We start from the raw sequence: 26,039 nt of genomic DNA on the forward strand, positions 1-26,039 counted from the left end.
TCTGCAGGGGAGTATGGCCTTGTGGCCTGGGTGGGGCAGTCACCTGCGTTCCATGTGCAGGGCAGGCGGTGAGGGGCAGGAAAATCCGGGCATGGTGGGTGGGCAACGGGGTTACTGCCTGCCAAATCTTCAAACATTATATATTATATATATAAATGCCATGGCCCTGCTCTGTAAACAAAGGATCCTTTGGAGATAAAAATAAATAAGTCACAAGGATATCTCATATAGCATGGGGAATATAGCCAATATTTTATAACTGTGAGTGGAGTATAATCTATAACAAAAATTGAATCACTGTATATAATATATACACTGTATATACTACTGTATGTTTTAATTAAATCAACTGTTTAATTAATATACATTATATGTCTATAATATAGACATATATTACACATACCTTGATTGACATGCAAACAGTTACAGGCTTAAGTGCTTGTTAGGGCTTCCCTGGTGGCTCACATGGTCAAGAATCTGTCTGTGATGGGAGAGACTCAGGTTCGATCCCTGGATCAGGAAGATCTCCTGGAGAAGGGAAGGGCAACCCACTCCAGTATTCTTGCCTGGGAAATCCCATGGACAGAGGAGCCTGGTGGACTACAAGCATGCATGCTAAGTCACTTCAGTTGTGTCCGACTGTTTGCAACCCTGTGGACTGTAGCCTGTTCATAGTAATATATGCAAATGAATGAATAAATAAATTACTACATGGGAAAAAGAGAAAACTTTAGAGTAGAAATGCCAACTTATCAATACAGAGGGAGGGGTGGAAAGAGATCACCATTATTTAGTTCCCCTCATGTCAGGGGAGACTTATTCACAATTACTAACAATGGCAGTTGTGTGTCTGCCAGACGTATGTTGTACGTCTCCCAATATTGGACGAGAACCCAGCATCTATCCCGACACCGATCGAATTCCAAGGGAGAACTGGGGACTTTGCCTTGAGAAGCCGGGCACATGCCTGCTTGACGTGACCAGGCGATGAGCATGCATGACCAGGGTGGGGAAGGGGGGACACCTGGGCTCCTGACACCATGGAGACGACCACAGCCTCATTTCTGGGCTTCCGTCCAACAACGAGTGACCTGGGTCAGCTCATCCGTCCACACGGTCGGCAGAGGTTGAAGGTCATCTACAAATCCTGTACCCCTGAAGGCGGTCTGGGGCCCAAGGCACCAAGACTGGGGGGTCGTGCAGATTCTGGGGGATGACAAAACAGGACAACCACAGGCAACATATGCTTCCGGGTGAAACCCTGGACCAAAAGGAAAAACTGAGGCTGTCTGGCAGGTGACTAAATGTGAATTGGGACTGATGACTTGGTAAAATTTACATCAGCAAAGACCTCCAAATTGGCAGACTCAGGGTCACGTAGACGAGTGTTCGTGTCTATGGGAGGCACACACCGGTGTTTTTACGGTGATGATGCTTTATCCCAGGGCTTCCCAGGTGCTGCACTGGTAAAGAATCTGCCTGTCAGTGCAGGAGATGGAGGAGATGTGGGTTCGATCCCTGAGTCGGGTGTGGTGGGTTAGTCACCAAGTCGTGTCCGACTCTTTCGACCCCGTGGATTGTAGCCCGCCAGTCCATGAGATTCTCCAGGCAAGAATACTGGAGTGGGTTGCAATTTCCTTCTCCAGGGGATCTTCCTGACCCAGGAATCAAACCCGGGTCTCCTGCACTTCAGGCAGATTCCTTACCGACTGAGCTATGAGGGAAGCCTAGGGTTAGGAAGATCCCCAGGAAATGGCAACCCTCTCCAGTGTTCTTGCCTGGAAAATTCCCATGGACTGAAGAGCCTGGTGGGCTACAATCCATGGGGTCGAAAAGAATTGGACACAGCTGAGCGACTGAGCACATACATGCTTTATATCAGAAAAACATCTGTGTGTCTACATGTTTCTGTGTGTGTACACACATATGTAGCAGACTCACTCTCCTGCCACGTCCCTCCCTGACCACGTCATTCTCTTCCGACAGCTCTCTCTCTACATCTGCTTCTGTGTCTATCTCTATCTCACTTGGGTAAAATATTACTCAACTGGGAATGTAGGTCAAGATGATGTTGGAAAAAAGGCAATTCTTCTAAGTTTCCCTGTAAAACAATAAAATTACTATAAGATCACTTTAAATGAGGAGATTTAATAAGAGAGTAAGACATTTGTGTGCTGCAGGTTGCTCCTGTTTACCTTGAAGCCATGTGGGCAGAGCTGGGGGCGACTATGATCTTCTCAGGGCTGAGATCCTCTGCGATCTTAGCATAGTCTGAGAGCTGGGTCTGGGATATTGTGGAAGCCAATTTCTAACGTCATGCAGGTGCTTGCCTCAGACCCTGAAGCTAAGATGAGAGCCCCCAGAGAAATGTCATTTCTCCCCAAGCCTTACCCACTCCCCCACCCCACCTCCGCCGACCTCCCACCTCTCCCTGAAGCTCCTCCAGCGCTGCCTAGCTTTGTAGTCCTGCTTTCCTCCCCTCACTCCAGCTCCACAGCTCAAGCCCAGAAGGTGAACAAGCGTAACTGGAGAGGATGCGGGTCCTGGGTCCTGGCAGGAGGACTGGGTGGGAAGGGTCTGGGCTTCGGGACAAGGAAGCATGGACGCTTCCGTCTCTGTGATCCCAGACACAGCCCTGCCCCGTGCTGGACCCAGAGAGGAGTGTGCAGGACTGCACAGTTTGGGGAATCTCGGCATGAGATGAAGTTTACCACTCCCCAGACGCAGCCATGCGCGATTTGCTGTCTGAGGAGGGCAAACAGCTGGGCAGCCCAGTGAGTCCCAGCTTGCTATGGGGGACCCCCACACGGTCTTGTTTGGTTCCTCATGTGGGATCTTAGGTCCCCGGCCAGGGGTCAACACTGCTGCCCCCTGAAGCGGAAGCGCTGAATCTTAACAACTGGACCACCAGGGGAGGGCTGCCCCGCTCTTTTGAATAAGATAAAGCCGGGACACTTCCCCTCCTTTCACTCAACTCCCAGCAGCTTCTGACCTCAGCCTTCCTCTTGAAATAGGACACCCCTGGGCTGCTGGGATGCCACTCCTCAGGGGGGCCCTCCTGATGCCATGTGGGCCCCGCCTTCCTGGTCCTCTTAATGTGGTTCCTTTGAATTGGTGGTGTGTCCATGTCTCAGACGGTACTGCTGCCAGGGATGGTTGCATAGTGTGTGCACTGCACAAGAGAGTCCCGGGGGTCTGAGATGCTTGCCCTTTCTTATTCACACAGAAACCCCTGTAGACTAGCCTCACCCTAGCCTAGGATCCCCTGTCTCCCCTTCACTCCATTTCCTCTTCCCTCCGGCCCTGTGGACTTAGATGCGGTGGAACCACCCAACAATGTGCCTTGTGGGGGTACCTATAGGCATTGGGCACCTCCTCTCACAGGAAGGGCACCCCAGCCATTGTGTTAACACATGAGACCAGTCTGTATTTTAGGTTGTCAGATCCCAAAGTACAGCTGCACCCTCTGTACGCTCATCATTCACAAGTATTTCCTAACCCGCCTCCTTCCTGAGAGCCAGCCTTATGTAATCCGCGACCCATAAGCCGCCTGCCCAGTCCAGTAGCTCAGTAGCACATGGACGACTTGCAAAGGCCTCTTACTCTTTAGGGCTCATCACTCCCAAACACCCAAACGTTGCTCTCAATCCTTTCCTTTCCCGTGTCATGGCGGCGTCTAGAGACACTGACTGGCTGGCATGGGGGACTGACTTACACATACACGTGTTTACATGTGACTGTGTCTCGCTGCCCCATGCTGCAGTACACGGATCCTGCGCTGCAGGGGCCACTGCTCCAGCTGCAGTGTGTGGCCTTGGCAGTCGCAGCACGTGAGCCCGGGTGCTCTGCAGCATGTGGGTCTTAGTTCCCCGGCCAGGGATCGAACCCGTGTCCCCTGCCTTGCAAAGCAGATCCTTAACCACCGGACCATCAGGGAAGTCCTTCTTTATTCCTATTGAGGTATCGTTGATGTGCAGTATTATCGTCGTTTCAGGTGTACAATCTAGTGATCCAAAATTTTTACAGATTATACTCAAAATGTTATAGACTACATATAAAGTTATTATAAAATATTGGCTATACTCTTGACTTACAGCCATTATCTTGGAGTAAACACATTGGCACACATTTTCATAGGCTACCATGACTATCTGACAAGGCTATTTCAAGAGAGGAAAACTCGAATCTCAGTCTCCCAAATCAACTTAGATTGAAAAGAACTTTTAAAAATGGGGGTGGGGGGTGGGGAGTCCGATTGTAACCTGATTGCTCAATTCACACAAGCAGTGGGTGATTAATACATATTTAAATAAATATCACACTGCAGCCACGAAATTAAATGCTGGTTGGTCTCTGAAAGAAAAGCTATGATAAACCTGGACAGTATACTAAACAGCAGAGACATCTCTCAGCCAACAAAGGTCCGTCTAGTCAGGGCTATGGTTTTTCCAGTAGTCATGTATGGATGTGAGAGCTGGACCATAAAGAAAGCTGAACATCAAAGAACTGGTTCTTTTGAACTGTGGTGTTGGAGAAGACTCTTGAGAGTCTCTTGGACTGCAAGGAGATCGAACCAGTCAATCCTAAAGGAAATCAACCCTGAATATTCATTGGAAGCATTGATGCTGAAGGTGAAGCTCCAATATTTTGGTCACCTGATGTGAAGAGCTGACTCATTGGAAAACACCCTGACGCTGGGAAAGATTGAAGGTGGGAGGAGAAGGGGATGACAGAGGATGACATGATTGGATGGCATCGCTGACTCAGTAGACATGAGTTTGAGTAAACTCTGGGAGATAGTGGACGACAGGGAAGCCTGGAGTGTGGCAGTCTGTGGGGTCGCAAAGAGTCAGACACAACTTAGCAACTCAACAACAGGTAAATATCAATTTCTCCAGATAACTCAGAGATCTAATTCAGCTTACTGTCATAGAAGTTTTAGACAAAAAGCACAGAATGAAGAAGAAAGCCCTGCCCAAGGATCGTGGAGCCCCGAGGAGCCAGAAAGGACCCAGGGGCTTCTTCCCAGGAAGGCGGGAGACAGCAATACGAGAAAAAGACAAGTCCCTGAAGGGGGCTGTGATGGGGGAAACCCACACTCCGGGGCAGGGGAGGAGTCAGTTTCCTTCCTTATTCCCTGAGCATCTCCTCTGGGCTCTCGGCCACGTGGACGCCACTGAGCCCAGGGTGACACTGACCGTGTGTCCCTCACAAAGAGCAGACTTGTGGACACAGAGGGGAAGGAGAGGGTGGGATGAATGGAGAGAGTAGCGTGGAAACGCGCACACCAGCTCGTATAAAACAGACCACGGGGGAATGTGCCGTGTGACTCAGGGAGCTCACACAGGGGCTCTGTGACAACCTAGAGGGAGGGAGGTTCTAGAGGGGGGCATGTGACACATACGGCCGATCCATGTTGATGTATGGCAGAAACCAGCACCATATTGTAAAGTAACAATCCTCCAATTAAAAAAAAAATGTGTCTCTGGGGATCTGAGCCCTCCCCGAAGCGTCTCCAGGGCCTCGTGACCCCAGCCATAGTGAGGACCCCATGGGGACCTGCTGATGGCTGGGTAGAGGAGGAAGCAGACCCCGAGGCAAAGCTCGCAGAGGGAAGGAGCCTGGCCTTCCTCATCTGGAAGGGGCGTCTCAGGAAGTCACGGGGCTGGCTTCCTGCTCTGTCACGGAGACAAATGCCAGGCTTCCTGGGAGGGACAGTTCTCCTTTCTGTGGGGACGCTGATGTGACACCCTTGACGAGAAAACTCCGCCTCAGACTGCCAACAGCCTGTGGGTCTGTCTGTCTGGGGCACCCAGGTCTTCTCCATCCTCACAGCCTGGACCGCAGGGAGGAGACGCCATGGCCCCCACCCTCCCTGCCTTGCTCTGCCTTGGTGAGATGAGGTGGGGACGGGGGAGCCCTGGTCTGGAGGGACCCCCCCAGCCAGCCTGCTCCATCAGGGGACCCCAGGGCCCAGGAGGCTCCAGGGGAGCAGAGGCACTATCAGAGCTGAGGGCACACCTCTCACAGGGCGCTCTCTTCCAGGGCTGAGTGTGGGCCTAAGGACCCAGGTGCAGGCCGGTGAGTCTGTCCCAGGGCCCAGCTCACTCCTCTCATGGGGACATGGGTCACCCCCAGGCTGTGGGCAGGGGGAGGGCAGCTCGGGGCTCATGGAGTGGGGAGTCTGGGAGGTCTGGGCTGAGAGCCGGGGCCTGGGGGGGGAACACCCGGTGAGCCTGCCTCTGATTTCCTTCCAGGGACCTTCCCCAAACCCATCATCTGGGCTGAGCCCAGCTCTGTGGTCCCCTCGGGGAGCTCCGTGACCATCTTGTGTCAAGGGCCCCCGAATACCAAAAGCTTCAGTCTGAACAAAGAGGGCGACTCAGCCCCCCGGAACATGCATCCGGCACTAAAGCCCTGGGACAAAGCCAACTTCTTCATCAGTAATGTCAGAGAGCAGCAGGCAGGGAGATACCACTGCTCCCACTTCATCGGAGTTAACTGGTCAGAGCCCAGCGAGCCCCTGGACCTGCTGGTGGCAGGAGAAGAGCCAGCGGGTCAGTCGGGGACCAGACTCTGCACAGGCCCCACCGGGGAGCCCCAGGGGTGATGCTGGGACCAGGGGGAGGGGTCCCAGGGAGGGACAGAGAGACGGGGGTTGGGGAGGGGAGAGACTCGGAGAAACAGAGACAGCGCTGAGGGGCCAGAGAGGCCCATGGAGTCTCGCTCAGAACCCGGGCTGGTGCCCGCACCCCCTTCCTCTCTGCAGGACGGCTCAGAGACAGACCCTCCCTCTCGGTGCGGCCAAGCCCCTCGGTGGCCCTGGGGGAGAATGTGACCCTGCTGTGTCAGTCAGGAAACAGGACGGACACTTTCCTTCTGTCCAAGGAGGGGGCAGCCCATCGCCCCCTGCGTCTGCGCTCCCAGGACCAAGACGGGCGGTACCAGGCCGAGTTCTCCTTGAGCCCTGTGACCTCAGCCCACGGGGGCACCTACAGGTGCTACCGCTCACTCAGCACAAACCCCTACCTGCTGTCACAGCCCAGTGAGCCCCTGGCGCTCATGGTCGCAGGTGAGGACCAGTCTGTCTGTCAACTCAGCAGCTCGGGGCTCTGCCCTGGGAGCGCCAGGCGGTGGTGGAGGAGGGGGCGCTGAGGGAGGGGCCCCATGACAGAGGAGCCTCAGAGCCTGTGCCCCGCCCCTTCCTCCCTCACCAGGGTCTCGGAGGGCCAAGTGGGCAGTGTGAGGGTCTCAGGGAGGCCACAGGGCCATGCATGGCAGAGGGGAATGAGGTGGGGACTCCGGGTCAGCCTGGCGTACGCCTTCCTGGGCTCATTCCCAGGACCCAGTCTCCCAGACACAGACCCAGATCCGAACCTGGGGAGTCTCGGGGCTATCTGCTCAGGGAAGACAGCCCACCCCAGGGCACTTTGACATTCTCTGGGAGAACAAGGCCCCTCAGATCGTCAAGGGCCGGTGGGGAGTCGGGCGGAGATGTCGGGGGAGCCACAGGCTACAGGGGCCTGAGGCTGCTGGATGGGAATCAGTCTGGGAAGGAGCAGGCCCACCCCAACCCATCCTGCCCCCGGAGGCTCCAGGGATCACCCCCTCCCCAGGCAGAGTCAAGCCGGCAGAGGCAGAGGGCTGAGCCAGCGCCTGTGGGGGGCGGTGATGGGTCCGTGGGACCCCGCATACCACCGCTCGGGGGCGGGCCCCACCCTGTGGTGTCTGAGCTCCGTCAGCTCAGAGTCCTGAGCAGGAACGTCTGAGACAGTAAGATAGAGAGGCCCCGGGAGGCTCCCGAGGAGGACATGGCCCACCCACAGCCTCCCTTCAGGATCCTCGGGCCCCGCTAACACCCTCCCCCAGCACCGCGGTCAGACCCGCGAGTGGGAACGAGGACACCGTCCCCGTCAGGGGCTGGGCTCCGGGGCCACGTCCTCTCCCAGGAACGGGTGCCCTGGGCGCACACCCCGGTTCCTGGTGACGGGGCCGGCGCTGACCTGTGCGCCCTCAACCCAGACTACACGATGCAGAATCTCATCCGGATGGGCCTCGCAGCCTCGGTCCTGCTGCTCCTTGGGATCCTGCTCTGCCAGGCTCGGCACGACCACGGAGGAGCCCGAGAAGCAGCCCGGAGCTGAGCACCGGGACCTCGCACCGCCTGGAGCGCTGGAGCCTGGGACGCGAGCTTCCGGCCCAGGAGCTTCTAGAAGAGCCTTTGACCCCGGGGGAGAGACGCGCTGCTGGGCGTGAGGAGGCCCGGGAGTCCCCGGCGGCAGGGGGGCGCTGGGGGCTCCGACTCTGCTCCCGGCGCGGGGGGGGGGGGAGGTGGTGCGGCGGGGCCCTCCCTCCCGCGCCGGAAGCCCGACTCCTGTCTCCGCTCACCCCCGGCTCAAGGCACCTCCCAATGCCAGGGGGCGGGTCCTCGCCCTGCATGCCCGCAAGCTCTGTCCACTCATGGAGGACGTGAGCTTCATTGTTAATGCCAGCCGCCTCTGGTGTGCGCAAAGACCTCCATCCCTTCTCAGAAACAGAATGATGTGGACTTCTCCAGGGTTCCAGAGGTTAAAACTCCGCCTGCCAGTGCAGGAGCTCGGGTCTGATCCTGGTTCCCGAAGATCCCAGCTAAGCCTGTGTGCCCCAACGACTGAGCCCGCATGCCCCTGCGCTCTGCAGCAGGGGAAGCCCTGGCCTGCAACTGGAGAGTAACCACCACTCTTCACAACCAGAGAAAACCCAGGCGGCAGCAGCAGTGAAGACCCAGCACAGCCAAAAACAAATAAATAAATACTTTTGTATATAAAACAGATTGTCATGTAAGAAACTGAATAAATGGGTGAAGGTGGGGCCCCACTGGGAGCAGATGGATCCAGAACTCTTCCCTGAACCCCCTGGACCCCTCATGCCCTGCTCTCCTCATCAGGTGACACCCGGTGTCGTTTCTGCAGACACCATCGCTGCGAGGGGACACCCTGACGTTTGAAGTGACAGCCAGGTGCTCTGCTGGTAAACGGCTAAGGAATACAACAGTTTATAAAGAGCCCAGGTGTGTGAGCTGTGTGTCTGCTTTGGTGCAAATGCTCTCCGTGGCCAACCTCAAGGAGCCTGGGTGAACACGCTGAAGGCCCGGTGGGAAGGAAGGAGCAGGCTGACTTTCCCACAGGAGCGAGTCTGATCCAGCCAGCCCCCACCGATGGCCCCACGCGCACACATGTGTCCTTGTGTTAGTTAGATCATTTCCATGTCAGTTTCAAGCCCCACTTTCCATGAAATCAGATGCCAAAACCTTAGTCCATCAGAGGAGAGGGAAAGAGAAAACTATGCAAGTACCAGTTGCGGGAGAAAACACGGAGCACTTTGGCTCCAATACCTTACAGCTTGGAGTGCAAATCGCCTCAGTAATTTGGGGAGGAAATAACAACCATTAGTTAAAAGGGAGAGACACACAGCCCCACCCAGAGTTATGTAACCGAGGGGGAAATTGTGCCTAACCACCAGTACACATGCAGGAGAGTAAGGACAGAGGGTCACTCATATCAGACAGATCACAGAAAACAATCTCACAAACATGAATGCTTTGGTGTATACATGTGATGGAGCTTTTTTTGAGTTAAGAGAAGACTGTACTGACATACTGAGTTAACAAAAAGTTAAGACAAAACTCCTCGGAAACCATTTGCTAGTGATTCTCCCTTGCAAAATACATTAACACCAGTCTAGAAAGATCTGCAACCTGTTGCTAGTGTTAGCTTTCCAAAACTGCTGGGAAACCCGCCAATCAGTTGCTGCACTTGGAAACCTCTGGTCTTCCAGGCACGCCTCTCCCTTCCTCTCACACCTTCCCTCAAACCACTGCGGGTTTCCCGGGGGCGTGGGGGGCCCTTCCTCGACCCACTGGTCTGAACGATTACAGGCGCCGGGTTGCTGTGCTGGGTCAGCAAGGACCTTAGGCTTCCCAGGGCAACAGCATGTCCACCTTTGTTCTCTCTCTCTTAATGGAGCAGACGGCCATAGTTGCGAGGAACTAGAAGTGGCACACATGAATGATTTGGCTTTTCTTTTTTAGTGTAAACACAAACCAAGCTAGTGCTTGGCAACGGTCCAAACCTCTGGTCCTCCCCCGAAGGTTCCCCTAATGAAACCTTGAAGCCCAGCTCCCCCTTCTCAGATCAGAATTTGAGTGCAAACAGAAACAAGGACCCTCTTTGGTGCTATATATATATATGTACACACACACACATACATATATATACACACATACACACACACACACATATAGACACACATATACACACATACATACACACACATACACACACATATACATATATATACACATATACACACATACATATATACACACACACATATATATACACACATATACACACATACATACACACACATACACACACACATATATATACACACATACACATATATACACATACACATATACACATACACACATATACACACATACATATATATACACACATACACATACACACACACATATATACACATATATATACACACACATACACACACGTACACACACATACACATATATACACATACATACACACACATACACACACATATATATACACGCACATACACACACATACACATATATACACATACACATATACACATACACACATATACACACATACATATATATACACACATATATATACACACACATACACACACATACACACACATACACATATATACATATATATACACATACACATATACACACATATACACACATACATATATATACACACATACACATACATATATATACACACATATATACACACAGACATATATACACACATACACAAACATATATACATACACATACATATATACATACACATATACATAAACATATATACACACACATACACATATGTATACATGTACGTGTGAGCTTGTGTGCTCACTGATGTCCGACTCTTGCAACCCCATGGATTGTAGCTCACCAGGCTCCTCTGTCCATGGGATTTCCCAGACAAGAATACTGGGGTGGGTTGCCATTTCCTCCTCCAGGGTATCTTCCTGACTCACGGACTGAACCCGTGTCTCCTATGGCGCCTGACAGGCAGATTCTTTCCTGTTGTGCCATCTGGGAGATATATATATATATATATATATATATATATATATATATCTTCTGAAGAAAAAAGACAGACTGGCCGCTTCTTCCCACCCATTACAAAAGCAAACCGAAAAACAAAACAGGATTGAAATCCCAACTCAATGCGCGCTGTGATGCAGCTCACAAAAGGAACGCTGCCGGACCAGGACCCCGGTCAGATGTGCGAGCAGCGCCTAGCCACACACAGCAGCAAATAAGCAAGCACTACTTCTGCTTCTCAGGAAACATGATGGCCAGCTCTGCGCATCCATCTAACTCTTCCCTGAAGGTGGTCACACCTGCACACGTGCATGTACGCGCACACACACACACTTTTACACACAAACCACCTGGCGTCAGAAGCACCAAGAAAAACACACAACACCCCAAGAAGGCAGAGTGGCTGGAGTGAGGTGTGCGCAGATTCAGACTCTAGGGCTCACATAGCTGGGTCTGGAGCCCTGGCAGCAGGGCAGTCGTGAGTCTGGAGCAGCGGTGCCCTGAGGGCCGGGAGGGGACGGCTCTGGCCGGGCTCCACAGCCACCACTGCGGCAGGACTTGGAGCTCACCACTGCGGGGGCGAAGCAGCCCAGGCGAGCCCCTGTGGTCACATGCAGGGCCATCGGAGGACAGGACGGGGCATGGTGTGCTAGCCTCTCTGCATCTCTTGCTAGGACCCTGGAGGGCACGTACTCCCCTTCACTGCCCACCTTCCGGCCCTCGGGTCTGCCCGGCGCAGGGACGCCCATTCCTGCTGCAGCCAGCATGGCCACCACCTACAAGAGCTGGAAGCTGCAGGTGGACGCCCCTCAACCAGGTCCTGGGGGGTGCATCTGTCCCCAAAGGCACGCTGCTGAAATCGCCTTGGCTACGCACACCATCTCTTCCTGTTTGGCCTGGAGGCTGAGAGACAGAGGGGACCGGAGTTCCGGTGGGCCCACCCCCAGAAATCAGAGCCCACCATGATCCTGCACTCCCACTTCTCGGCATCGAAGACCAGTGACCCACTACCCAGGCTCCTCTCGGCCCCAAGTCAGCAGCGGGGATTCTGTGGCTGGTCTGAAAGGCCCGCACAGCCCTGGGACTCAGCCGTCTGCAGGAGGCGGTCGGGCTGGCAGCGCTGGCCTTTCTGAGGGCCCTCTGCCAGCTGGAGCACTCAGACCTGGCCCACTTCCCAGGCGGTACACGGATATAGGTTGAAGAAGTCCAGGGCGGCGGGAGACTCCCTCACGGGGACCGTGAGCAGGCTGGCGGTGACGTCGGGGACGAAGACCGCTCAGTGAGGCCGCGGGTGGGCCCCCAGCCCCGGCTGGTCTGGACGGACCCGGAAACGCCCTGCCGGCGCCGGGCAGGGCCCCAGGAGGAGCTGCTCTTCTCCCCGCCGTCTTCCCAGCTTCTCCCGAGGTCGGGCAGCCCTCCTGCCCGGGGTGTGTGGCGTGGACATGGTCTCTCTTCCCTGCAGGGATGGGACAGCTGGCCGCCCGGCGACCCCAGGTCCCTTCGGACGTCTTCGGCACCCTGGCCGGCTGGTGAGCCTCCGGGCCGACTTCATCCGGGGCCAAGGGCTTGCGGCCCGCTTCTTCGGGATGGGATGCTTCAGTTTGGGCTTGCCTACCAGGATCCGGGCGGCCTCTGAGGCAACGGGTGAGTCTCCAGGCCGGGGCCCCCGGGGGTCTAAGTCGGCTCATCCTCTCCTTCTGAGGACTAGGAGGACCGGGAGGACCGGGAGGACGGAGAGGACGGAGAGGAAAGAGAGGCTTTGGGCTGGAGGGGGCGCCGGGTTCCTGAGCCTGGAGCGCCGCCTACAGGTGGACATCCCCGTGCGCGTCCCCGGCCTGCCCCAGGGCGCTGGCCGCCCTTCCGGCCCTTCACCTGCCCCTCCGGTTCCTCTTCTGGAAAGCCGAGGCAGGCTCCGGTCGGGGTGTCTTCCTTGGCGCCCAGCCGTTGGGTCTGGGCGGCCCGTTGCGCCACTTGATCAGGCACCTGCGCTCGCCCTTGCGGAGCCGATGGCTCAGGCTGCGCGAGGCGCGGAGAGATGGACCGGCTCGGTCGGGCTCAGCCCCGCACCGCCCCGCCCGGCACCGCCCCGCCCCGCCCCGCACTGCACTGCTCTGCGCGCCCAGCACCGCCCCGCACAGCACCGCCCCTCTCCGCGCGCCCAGCACCGCGCCGCCCCTCCCGCCGCGTGCGACCCACCCGGACCACAACGCCCTCAGCTCACCGGCCACCAACGAGCTCCGACCCGCCCCGCGGTGGAGTTTTAAATGACAGACAGTCACCAAGTTCAACTACTACAGTAATACAGACCAATTTTCAAGCATGATAGCGAAAAAGTGAAGAAACAGTGTGTGACGTATTCCACTGCATCCGATTCACAAGGAGACGCAACGTGTTACTTGGGAGGAAGAACTTTGTGGATTCTTAGGACTAGAGGAAGATGTTCTGGATGAAGAACAAGCTGGAATCAAGACAGCCGGGAGAAATATCAATCACCTTAGATATGCAGATGGCACCACCTTATGGCAGAAAGCGAAGAAGAACTAAAGAGCCTCTTGAAAGTGAAAGAGGACAGTGAAAAAGTTGGCTTAAAGCTCAACATTCAGAAAACTAAGATCATGGCATCTGGTCCCATCACTTCATGGCAAGTAGATGGGGAAACACTGGAAACAGTGACAGACTTTATTTGGGCGGGGGTGTCCAAATCATTGTAGATAGTGACTGCAGCCATGCAATTAAAAGACGCTCCTTGGAAGAAAAGTTATGACCAACCTAGACAGCATGTTAAAAAGCAGAGCCATTACTTTGCCAACAAAGGTCCGTCTAGTCAAAGCTATGGTTTTTCCAGTAGTCATGTATGAATGTGAGAGTTGGACTATAAAGAAAGCTGAGCGCCAAAGAATGATGCTTTTAAATGGTGCTGTTGGAGAAGACTCTTGAGAGTCCCTGGGACCGCAAGGAGATCCAACCAGTCCATCCTAAAGGACAGCAGTCCTGAATATTCATTGGAAGGACTGATGCTGAAGCTGAAACTCCAATCCTTTGGCCACCTGATGGGAAGAGCTGACTCATTGGAAAAGACCCTGATGCTGGGAAAGATTGAAGGCGGGAGGAGAAGGGGACGTCAGAGGATGAGATTGTTGGATGGCATCACCGACCCAATGGACATGAGTTTGAGTAAACTCTGAGAGCTGGTGATGGACAGGGAGGCTTGGCATGCTTCAGTCCATGGGGTCACAGAGTCGGACACGACTGAGCGACTGAGCTGAACTGACAACTAGAGGATGGAAAGCTCCCACGTGACCTCCTGGTCCTCACACACCGGGGAGGGGGCGGGGGCGCCGTCAGAGGGAAGCTCAGGGGCTGCTGGAATGCGGTCCTGTCCCTCCTGACCCACGGGTACTGACTCCTGTCTGCGGCTCCGTACTGGTGAGTCCTCCCTTTGCTCCATCACCCTCCCTAGCTTCTCACCTCTGAGTGGGGCGGGGCTGAAGCAGGCTGGGGAAGGCCAACCCCTGCGTAGGGGCCGATTCACAGCAAAGTGGCCGTCCATCAGTCACGGAAAACTCTCCACACACTCTCAGCATGTTTCCACACACCATGACCTCAGCTGCCCGATCGGCATCACTGAGTCCAGCCAGACGATGAGCCGTTGACCAGGGGAAACGGGGCCTCAGACACACACTCTACCACCGGATGACATGCGGTGCAGAATTTGAATGGGGTCCATGTCAGTTTCTGAACATAAAAATCAAGAATCTCAATCTGGATGGAGGCCGCCACTGTGGACGTGAAGGGTTCAACCCTACGCGCAGTAGGATGGGGTCACAGAATGTTTGGTTCCAGAGTGAACCATATCAGGAAGCCTGGGCTCTATCTGGTCCTCAGTGAGAGCAGTGGGTGGAGGAGAATGCTCTTGGAGGGAAGGGCGTCCCTCTCCTCTGGAGTTCCTGTGCCCAGGTCCTCGCAGCGATGAACTAAAATGAGCCGATCAAATAAAAAAGCGCAGCTGTAGAGGTGGATCAGCTACATAATTGGGGGAAACAGTGAAAATCGAGAATGCAGGGCCCCACGTTCACATGTCAAGACGGCAACCGGAGAGCATTAAAGCTAGGTGGAAGCCTGTCTGATCGCACAGCGCCCTGCCCACGAGCGGCTCTGCATGGAGCAATGGGCAGCCGGCGGATGCACACCGCGGTGCCGCCAGCACTTCCGGGGTGCCTCCTGGGGCCCCGCCCACGTGGGTGCCGCACGCACACCACGCACTCCACATGCACTCCACCACGAAACTACGAGGTTGGGGCGTCTCTTTTGTGAGGGTGCTCCCAGGCTTATGCGGGAATTTACCTAAAACACACGGGATTAGGGCAACGGTCTAAACCACTGACGTGTCTGACTCCAGGAACCTGCCTGCTCTGCCGCACGGCTCCCAGCTCAGACCTACCCAGTGCCGCCCTGAGGAGCTGGCAGGACCCTCACGCCCACCGGCATGGTCGGATGTCCATCTCAACCCCAGGCTCTCTAACCAAGGCTGGCAGCCGCATGCAGGGGAGTCAGGCTCTGGGGTCAGGTTTGCTGGGCTTCCATTCCCAGATGGAAACTTCTGGTGATCTGAGCCTGAAGAACAGACCCAGTGACCCTGAGCCTTGGTGCTGTCATCGGGCGAATGGAAAGGACCCAGCAGAAGGAGAGCTCCGATGGCAGGCCCTGAAACAACTGGCCCGACACGAGTCTCCCCTCCCTGAGAGAACTTGCGTGTGGAGAGGAGGAAGCCCGGGGCCTCTTGATCAGAGGATCTCTCTGTGCCAGCATCCTGGGTATGCAGCCTCCTGTGCCGAGCACTGAGCAGGTGACGACTCGGGGCGGGGGAAGGAGGGACGCTCTGAGCTCCGGCAGCAGCAGGTGCCCTGAGACCCCCAAATAGGACAGCTGCCCCGGTCCCTGCAGGTGGGCAGCACGTTCGGGCACCGGGAAGGGCCTCTGGAGGTGGTGCAGACAGGGCAGGGGCCCCGAGCCCTCCCCCACTCTGCTTCGGTCCTCAGGGGTAAAATGGAAGCTGATACACAAACAGACGACCTGGGGACGGGGCGGGGGCGGGGGGGGGCGGGTTCTGACGGGGTCAAGACGACTCAAGGGGGAGAGGACATTCTCTGAGACAAACGGAGCTGGGAAATCCGGATATCCACCCGCAGAACAAAGATCGATGTGACACACGCCACATAAAAAATCAGCTCAGAGTGGATCCATGTGACAGCTAAAATTCTCTAAGAGAAAACAGAAAGTAAATCTTCATCTGTTGACTTGACAATAGATTCTTTGCTATGACAGGAAAAGGACCAGAAGAAAAGATAAGAAAAAGAAAAGATGAATTTCACCAAAATGTAACCTGGTGGTACCTCAAAAACACTCTCCAGAGTATAAAAGACAGCCAACAAAATTTGAAAAAAATATTAGCACATCGTCTAGTCAGAGTATAGTATCCTGATACATGAAGAATATCTTTAACTCAATAAGAAGAAGTGACCCGATATTTTTAAAACAGTCAAAGGCTTAAATAGACATTTCTACAGAGGAGATATACAGGTGGATGGCTAACACAGGAAAGGATGTTTAGAACATCTGTCATTAGGGAAATGAAAGTTAAACCACGATGAGATACCGTTGGAACTCAAGGAGATAGACCATGATTTGAGAAATTAACAACTGGTGATGAGGCAGTGGAGAAACCTGAAGCCGTGATATTGCAAGTGAGAATGGGAAATGGCTCCACCACTGTGCAAAGCAAGTCAGCAGTTCCTGGAAAAGTAAACCGGAATTAGCATTTGGCCTAGAAGGCCTACTTCATAGTGCAGTTTCAGTTCTGCAAGATGAATAGGCTCTGGAGACCCGCTGCAGCACAGAGTGTTGACCTGAGGCTGGCCGCACCGTGCTGTGCGCCAGGCGGCACAGAAAGCAGACCCCTGTTAAGCACTCCTACCACAATTAAAAAGCAGAAAGCTGCCAACAGCTACTCAAACATTTATGCAGGTATGTTCACCGAGGTAGCCACAGGAGATAAAAAAGGACAACAATCTGGACGTCCATCGCTGATAAGTGGATTAAAAAAACACCATTCACTGTTTTCAAATGGTATTTTGTCCAAAGCACAGAGACAGAGACCCCAGGATGCAGGAGGCTCAGTGGGGACAGACTTTCGTGGGGGAGAGGGGAATGTCCTCAGCCCGGATCTGACCCCAGCCCTCAGGGCGCAGAGCAGACCTGGAGCGTCCAGGACATGTGGTAGGGTGGGCACTCACAGGGAACTCTCTTCAGGGCTGTGCTGGGGCCCAGGGGACCAGGGACAACCAGGTGAGCCCCCAGACCTCCTGCTTCCACCCACCACCCCTGGTCTCTGGGGAGCACAGTGGGTCAGGGCCACTGGTGGCCCGTCTGGGAGGGGCCTGGGTGACAGCTGGGAAACCTGGGGGAGAAGGCGCCCTGACTCCTCAGCTGTAATTCCTTTCCAGAGGTTCTCCCCAAACCCTCCATCCGGGCTGACCCAGGCTCCATGGTTGCCCAGGGGAGCCCCGTGACCATCTGGTGTCAGGGGTCTCTGCTGGCTGAGGTCTACCGTCTGCATAAAGAGAGGAGCTCTGTATACTGGGAGGCTAAGGCCCCTCAGGGCTCCAGGAACAAGGCCAGGTTCCCCTTTGAATCCTTGAGCTCAAGTGGTGCCGGGCAGTATCAGTGTGCATATCAGAGCAGGTACAGCTGGTCAGCACAGAGTGACCCCCTGCCCCTGGTGCTGACAGGTAAGAGGGAGGGGCAGGTCCCTCCAGGTCCCTCCCACCGTGGGAGCCTCCTCACGGGCAGAGGAGCAGAGTGTGTGCTCAAGGGGCCCCTGCCCTCCCAGTCCACACCTCGGGTCACTAGGGTGGAGGTCCCCCTTTAACACAGCCCCTCGCCCACAGGAATGTACAGGAAACCCTAGCTCTCGACTCAGCCCAGCTCGCTCGTGCTCCCTGGAGACAACCTGACCCTCCAGTGTCATTCAGGCCGGCCTTAGCAGATTTGCTCTGACCAAGGACAAGGGGCTCACCCCTCCCCTCCGTCTGGAAGGGCAGCAGAGCCCCGACCTCCCCCTGGGCTGGATGAGCCACATGCACGGCGGCCAGTACAGATGCTACAGTGGACACAACCTCTTCTACACGTGGTCGGCCCCCAGCGCCCCCTGGACATCCTGATCACGGGTGAGGAGCCCCTGTCCTGGCCCAGGTCCCAACTGTCTGCTCAGGGCGCTGGACCAGGGTCGGCCCTTGTGGTGATGGGTCCAGGGAGAGGGCCCTGGAGCAGAGGCCCAGGTGGGGCAGGGGTCTAGGGGTGGAATGTGAAAACAGGAGTGAGAGGCATGGAGATTAAGGAGACGCACACAGACGGGCTGAGAGGAGCTGGGAGGGCTCACAGGGAGACCCTCAGCTCAAGGTCTGGGATGCGGGGAGGGGCTCTCTGCTCATCACTCCTGCCCTCTCCCCCAGGAATGCACAGGAAACGCTCCCTCTCTGCCTGCCCGGGGGCCTCAGTGCCCCAGGGAGAGAATGTGACTCTGCAGTGTCGCTCTGAGGTCTGGTCAGACACCTTCCATCTGTCCAAAGAGGGGTCACTCGCTGCTCCCCAGCACCTTCATCTGCAGGACATGGCTCCACCCATTCAGGCCAACTTCACCCTGAGTGCTGTGACCTCAGCCCACAGTGGGACCTACAGGTGCTACAGCTCACACAGCACTGCCCCCCACCTGCTGTCCCTCCCCAGCAACTCCCTGGAGCTCCTGCTCTCAGGTGAAGAGATACCTGCCCATTCCCACGAAGAAGTCAGACCCACAGCTCAGCCCTGTCCCCAGGCAGCTCTGGGCTGCATGGGAAGAAAGGAGACACGGGGACGTCAGCCAGAGGTGACCCCACCTCACGGAAGGATGGATAATACAAGGGGGCCCCTTTCCCTCTACTCCACATACTCCCTCCCCAGGGTCCAGGCAGTGCTAGGTGTGCAGAGGGGACTGAAGAGTGGAACGTTCTGGGCTTTGAGGGAAGACATGGAACTAAAAGCAGCATGAAGACCCAGACACACCCCCACACCCTCCTTCTGTCCTTGTTCCAGGGAGCAGCTGGGGCCTGCAGACCCCACCCACATGCCCGAGTTCCACGTCCGCTGAGTAACCAAGTCCTCCTAGCCTAGAGGAGACAGAGTTTTCCTGTCCTGGGTGACCTCCTGCTCCCCCTTCCCCACTAAACCTTTACAGGTTGTTTCCCACAGGGTCTAGGGTGGGGTGGGGATGAAGGGAGTCGGCTTCAGGTCCCAAGTATAACTGAGCTCACTGGTCCCCACTGGCTGCTCATAGTGAGAAGAGTTACGTGAAGGGGAAGTCACCCAGCTGGGCAGGGAGAGAAGAGGAGGCGGCCTCCCCGCCTCTGTCCGTGGTGCTGATTCCCAGAGCCTGAGAGTCAAGGACACCAAGGGAACCAGCCCCATAGTGTGCAGGGCAGAGTGAAGGTGGCCTCCTCGCCTCTGTCCGTGGTGCTGATTCCCGGGAGCCTGAGAGTCAAGGGCGCCCAGAGAACCAGCCCCACAGTGCTCAGGGCAGAGTGAAGGCGGCCTCCTAGCCTCTGTCCGTGGTGCTGATTCCCAGGAGTGTGAGCGTCAAGGGCACCAAGGAAATCAGCCCCACAGTATGCAGGGCAGAGTGAAGGTGGCCTTTCATTTCCAGGTCAAAGAGGTGGGAGGGTTCACTGGACAGTTACATGTAAATCAATGAAACTAGAACATTCTCCCACACTATATAAAAAATAAACTCAAAATGGTTTGAAAACCTAAATGTTAGACATAACATCATAAAACTGCTGGAAGAGAACATGGGCCAAGCACTCTTTGATATACAGTGTATCAATATTTTCATAGATCAGCCTCCCAAGGCAAAATAAATAAAAGCAAAAATTAACAGATGGGACCTCATCAAACCTATAAACTTTAGCACAGCAAAGGAAACCTTCAACTACAAAAGACTACATATGGAATGGTAGAAACATTTGCCAATGATATGACCAAAATATATGAACTGCTCATATGACTCAAAATCAAAGAAACAAACAACCCATCAAAAAGGGGCAGAAGAACTGAACAGACATTTTCCCAAAGACATACAGATGGCCAACGGGCACATGAGAAGATGCTCAACACTCAACACTGTCAGTATTTAGAAAAATGCAGATCAAACCTGCAATGAGTTACCACCACACACCAGTTGGAATGGATATCAACAAATACAGGTAATAAATGCTGGAGAGGGTGTGGAGAAAAGAGAACCCTCCGATACCACTGGGACATGTGTGTGCTTCAGTCGTGTCCGACTGTTTGCAAACCCATGGACTGTAGCCTGCCAGGCTCCTCTGTCCATGAGATTCTCCAGGCAAGAATACTGGAGTGGGCTGTCATGCCCTCATCCAGGGCATCTTCCCCACCCAGGGACTGAACGCGCGACTCTCTGGTTTCCTGCCTTGGCAGGCGGCTTCTTTACCACTAGCTTCACCTCTCGTACCTTGAAAGGTGCTTTTCTTCCATTTAGAGCCATCCTGCCCATGGCCACTAGAGGGCACATGAGAGACATAGCAGAGTCTGTCCTCGCGGCAAGACCTGTTCAGGAGACACCCCCAGGACTTCCCGCTGAACCGGTGCCTCGTCCACCCTCAGAAAAAGCCAGCTGCGTCCAGGAGAGACGATGAGCCCAGCCGGTCCAGCGAGGCTCTTACGGACCCCTCAGTTAGAGTCTCACACTTCACTGGTTAAATGAACCTCCCACCTAAACTGCTCATTCCCACATCTCTGCCACATCATAGCACTGCAGACTTCAAGGTAATGAATTCAGGAGAAAGCCCTGGACTGGGAGTTTGAACCACAAGGTTTCAGAAAGAGTACCATGCGTTGCTATGTTGAATGTGGATAAATCGCATTTCCCTTCCCCGGCAGGTCTTGCCTCTGTTTAACAAAAAAGCAGCTATGATTCTACAAAGTAGTTCTGGGGCTCGAGAATTGGGGCACTGTGACTCCACCCAGGGCAAGAGACAGTGGTCCAGAAATGCAGATGTAGGAGTTCCTAATTAGTGAAAACAATTGTCTTAAAGAGGTTCAGTGAACTGATCTTCCACAAGGTGCCCAGAACACAGAAGGGGGAAGGAGAGTCCCTTCAATAAACGGTGCTGAAAGAGCCAGATGACAGCAGGCAGGAGAATGAAGTGGGACCCGCAGCTCATACTATATGTGAAATCATCTCAAAACACAGCAGAGACTTAAACACAGGGCCTGAAACCATGAAAGAACAAGAAACACAGGGGGAGCGTCCTGACATGGTGCGGACAAGGTTTCTTTGGATATGACACCAAAAGCACAGGCAGCAAAGACAGAACCAGACCAGGGGGAGTCTGGTAAACAAAACCCACACAACAAAGGAAACAGTCACAGGAAAGGCAATGGGTGCAATGGGAGAAGATGTGTGCAAACCACACATCTGATAAGGAGCTACTTCTCAAATATACAAGGAGCTCACACAACTCAACGTAAAGTAACACCAACCCGGTATTTAAATGGGCACAGGACCTGAACAGATATCTCTCAAAAGACGACGTCCAAATGACCAAACAGACATGGAAAGGTGCTCAGCATCCATCAGTCCTCAGAGGATCACACGCCAGAGCCAGTGAGATGTCACTGCACGTGTTACAGACACTCGACTCACAGGAAAAAGACAGGTGCTGCCAAAATGCAGAGAGAAGAGAACCTTGTGCATGGTGGTTGGAAGGCAGTCGGTGCAGCCACTGTGGAAAACAGTGTGGAGTTTCCTTAAGAAACTAAAAACAGAACTACCACATGACCCAGCAATTCCACTCCAGGGTATGTATCCAAAGAAGAAGCTGGGACCTCACAGACGTATCTGCACTCCTGTGTTCTGCAGCGTTGTTCCCAGTAGCAGGATGTGGCCACAACCTGGATGTGTGTCGATAGATAAATGCACAAAGAAAATGCCAGACACACACACAATGGAGTCTCACTCAGCCTTTAAAAAAAGGGAATCCCTCCTTTTGAGACAACATGGGTGAAGCTGGAGAACATTATGCCGAGTAAAGTAAGCCAGACACAGACAGGCAAACGCAGCAGGAGCTCACTGAGTGTGGAATCTAAAACAGACTCGGCGAAATGGAGGAGAATGTAGTCCCCAGAGGCTGGGAAGGGGATAACGGGGAGGTGCTGGTCACGGGGAACAAAGTTTCCTGGACACCGATGAGTAAGTTCTGGAGACCTGATGTGCAGCGATGTGACTAGAGCTGACCGTACTCTACTGTAGACTCAATCCTGCTCAGAGGGTAGCCCAGAAGAGTCCTCACCAGACCCACAAACCAAGGTGAACTACAGGAGCTGATGGACACGCTAATTATAATTGGCATGACTGCGGTACTTATTTCACAGCATAGACAAAAGTCAGAACATCAAGCTGTGCATGTGGAACACATACAATTTTTGTCGATTCAGTTCAGTTCAGTTCAGTCACTCAGTCGTGTCTGACTCTCTGCGACCCCATGGATCGCAGCACGCCAGTCCTCCCTGTCCATCACCACTCCCGGAGTTTACCCAAACTCATGTCCATTGAGTCCATGATGCCATCCAACCATCTCATCCTCTGTAGTCCCCTTCTCCTCCTGCCCTCAATCTTTCCCAGCATCAGGGTCTTTTCAAATGAGTCAGTCTTCACATCAGGTGGCCAAAGTATTGGAGTTTCAGCTTCAGCATCAGTCCTTCCAATGAACACTCAGGACTGATCTCCTTTAGGATGGACTGGTTGGATCACCTTCCAGTCCAGGGGACTCTCCAGAGTCTTCTCCAACACCACAGTTCAAAAGCATCAATTCTTTGGCTCTCAGCTTTCTTTATAGGCCAACTCTCACATCCATACATGACTACTGGAAAAACCATAGCCTTGACTAGACGGACCTTTGTTGGCAAAGTAATGTCTCTGCTTTTGAATATGCTATCTAGGTTGGTCATAACTTTCCTTCCAAGGAGTAAGCGTCTTTTAATATCATGGTTGCAATCACCATCTGCAGTGATTTTGGAGCCCCCAAAATAAAGTCTGACACTGTTTCCACTGTTTCCCCATCTATTCCCCATGAAATGATGGGACCAGATGCCATGATCTTAGTTTTCTGAAATTTGAGCTTTAAGCCAACTTTTTCACTCTCCTCTTTCACTTTCATCAAGAGGTTTTTTAGTTCCTCTTCACTTTCTGCCATAAAGGTGGTGTCGTCTGCATATCTGAGATTATTGATATTTCTCCCAGCAATCAGGATTCCAGCTTGTGTTTCATCCAGTCAAGCGTTTCTCATTATGTACTCTGCATATAAGCTAAATAAGCAGGAGGACAATATACAGCCTTGACATACTCCTTTTCCTATTTGGAACCAGTCTGTTGTTCCATGTCCAGTTCTAATTGTTGCTTCCCACCTGCATACCTGTTTCTCAAGAGACAGGTCAGATGATCTGGTATTCCCATCTCTTTCAGAATTTTCCACAGTTTATTGTGATCCACACAGTCAAAGGCTTTGGCATAGTCAATAAAGCAGAAATAGATGTTTTTCTGGAACTCTCTTGCTTTTTGATGATCCAGTGAATGTTGGCAATTTGATCTCTGGTTCTCTGCCTTTTCTAAAACCAGCTTGAACATCTGAAAGTTTATGCCTCACGTATTGCTGAAGCCTGGCTTGGAGAATTTGGAGCATTACTTTACTAGCATGTGAGATGAGTGCAATTGTGTGGTAGTTTGAGCATTCTTTGGCATTGCCTTTCTTTGGGATTGGAATGAAAACTGACCTTTTCCAGTCCTGTGGCCACTGCTGAGTTTTCCAACTTTGCTGGCATATCGAGTGCAGCACTTTCACAGCATCATCTTTCAGGATTTGAAATAGCTCAACTGGAATTCCATCACCTCCACTAGCTTTGTTCAAAGTGATGCTTCCTAAGGCCCACTTGACTTCACATTCCAGGATGTGGGGCTCTAGGTGAGTGATCACACCATTGTGATTATCTGGGTCATGAAGATCTGTTTTGTACAGTTCTTCTGTGTATTCTTGCCACCTCTTAATATCTTCTGCTTCTGTTAGGTCCATACCATTTCTGTCCTTTATTGTGCCCATCTTTGCATGAAATGTTCCCTTGGTATCTCTAATTTTCTTGAAGAGATCTCTAGTCTTTCCCATTCTGTTGTTTTCCTCTATTTGTTTGCATTGATTGCTGAGGGAAGCTTTTTTATCTCTCCTTGCTATTCTTGGAACTTTGCATTCAGATGGGAATATCTTTCCTTTTCTCCTTTGCTTTTCACTTCTCTTCTTTTCACAGCTATATGTAAGGCCTCCTCAGACAGCCATTTTTTGCATTTCTTTTCCATGGGGATGGTCTTAATCCCTGCTCCTGTACAAAGTCACAAACCTCAGTCCAGAGTTCATCAGGCACTCTGTCAGATCTAGTCCCTTAAATCTATTTCTCACTTCCACTGTATAATCATAAGGTGTTGGGGGCCGGCGTGAGGCACTCCTCCCATGACAAAGGTCTGTATAATCATAAGGGATTTGATTTAGGTCATACCTGAATGGTCTAGTGGTTTTCCCTACTTTCTTCAATTTAAGTCTGAATTTGGTAATAAGGAGTTCATGATCTGAGCCACAGTCAGCTCCTGGTCATGTTTTTACTGACTGTATAGAGCTTCTCCATCTTTGGCTGTGAAGAATATAATCAATCTGATTTTGGTGTTGACCATCTGGTGATGTCCATGTGTAGAGTCTTCTCTTGTGTTGTTGGAAGAGGGTGTTTGCTAGACCAGTGCGTTCTCTTGGCAACACTCTATTAGCCTTTGCCCTGCTTCATTCTGTACTCCAAGGCCAAATTTGCCTGTTACTCTAGGAGTTTCTTGACATCCTATATTTGCATTCCAGTCGCCTATAATGAAAAGGACATATTTTGGGGGGTGTTAGTTCTAAAAGATCTTGTAGGTCTTCATAGAATCGTTCAGCTTCTTCAGCGTTACTGGTTGGGACACAGACTTGGATTCCTGTGATACTGAATGGTTTGCCTTGGAAACGAACAGAGATTATTCTGTCAATTTTGAGATTGCATCCAAGTACTGCATTTCGGACTCTCTTGTTGATCATGATGGCTACTCCATTTCTTCTAAGGGATTCCTGCCCATAGTAGTAGATATAATGGTCATCTGAGTTAGATGACCAGTCCCCTTTAGTTCGCTGATTCCCAGAACGTGGACGTTCACTCTTGCCATCTCCTATTTGACCACTTCCAATTTGCCTTGATTCATGGACCTAACATTCCAGGTTCCTATGCAATATGGCTCTTTACAGCATCAATTTTGTCAATTATACCACAGTAAAGTTGAAAAGCTTTTCTTTCATTTAATTACACCAGGCACATTGGGAGTTATTCCATTGCTCATTTTAGGCACTTGCTCTCGTGCTTAAAATACGTATTTACATTTTTATTTCTGAACACGTATGCATTCTCCTCCTCCTTTAGAAAAGACAAAGTTCTAACGGTGCTTCACCTGAACTCTGGGTACTCATATACACGTGTGTGGGCATGCGCACGTCTCTCTCCATGCACACGTGTGGGTGTGTTTGTGCGTGCAAGTGTGTGTCTGTGTACTTTTCCAAAGCTCATTTTCAGCCATGTGTTCCTCTCTGTTGCATCTCACTGTCTCTCTGCCATCTCTTAGTATCCCTTTCTGTGTGAAAACAGTCAATATCTAAGAACTTGCACCTCTGGAAATGCCTTCTCTCACCCTCATTCTCTTTTTAACAAG

The 26,039-nt window shown here is 52.9% G+C and overlaps 1 protein-coding gene across 1 annotated transcript; it reads left to right on the forward strand.

Moving 5' to 3' along the window:
* The first annotated feature begins 5,713 nt into the window (after positions 1-5,713).
* On the forward strand, positions 5,714-8,283 carry LOC102284401 (leukocyte immunoglobulin-like receptor subfamily B member 4). Its single transcript, XM_070387217.1, has 5 exons — positions 5,714-5,893; positions 6,046-6,081; positions 6,258-6,557; positions 6,770-7,072; positions 8,023-8,283. Exons 1-5 carry the CDS (start codon positions 5,860-5,862, stop codon positions 8,142-8,144), a joined length of 795 nt encoding a protein of 264 aa, XP_070243318.1. The 5' UTR covers positions 5,714-5,859; the 3' UTR covers positions 8,145-8,283.
* The last annotated feature ends 17,756 nt before the right edge of the window (positions 8,284-26,039 follow it).

The sequence above is a fragment of the Bos mutus genome, chromosome 18, assembly GCF_027580195.1.
Source record: "Bos mutus isolate GX-2022 chromosome 18, NWIPB_WYAK_1.1, whole genome shotgun sequence".
Lineage (NCBI taxonomy): Eukaryota > Metazoa > Chordata > Mammalia > Artiodactyla > Bovidae > Bos > Bos mutus.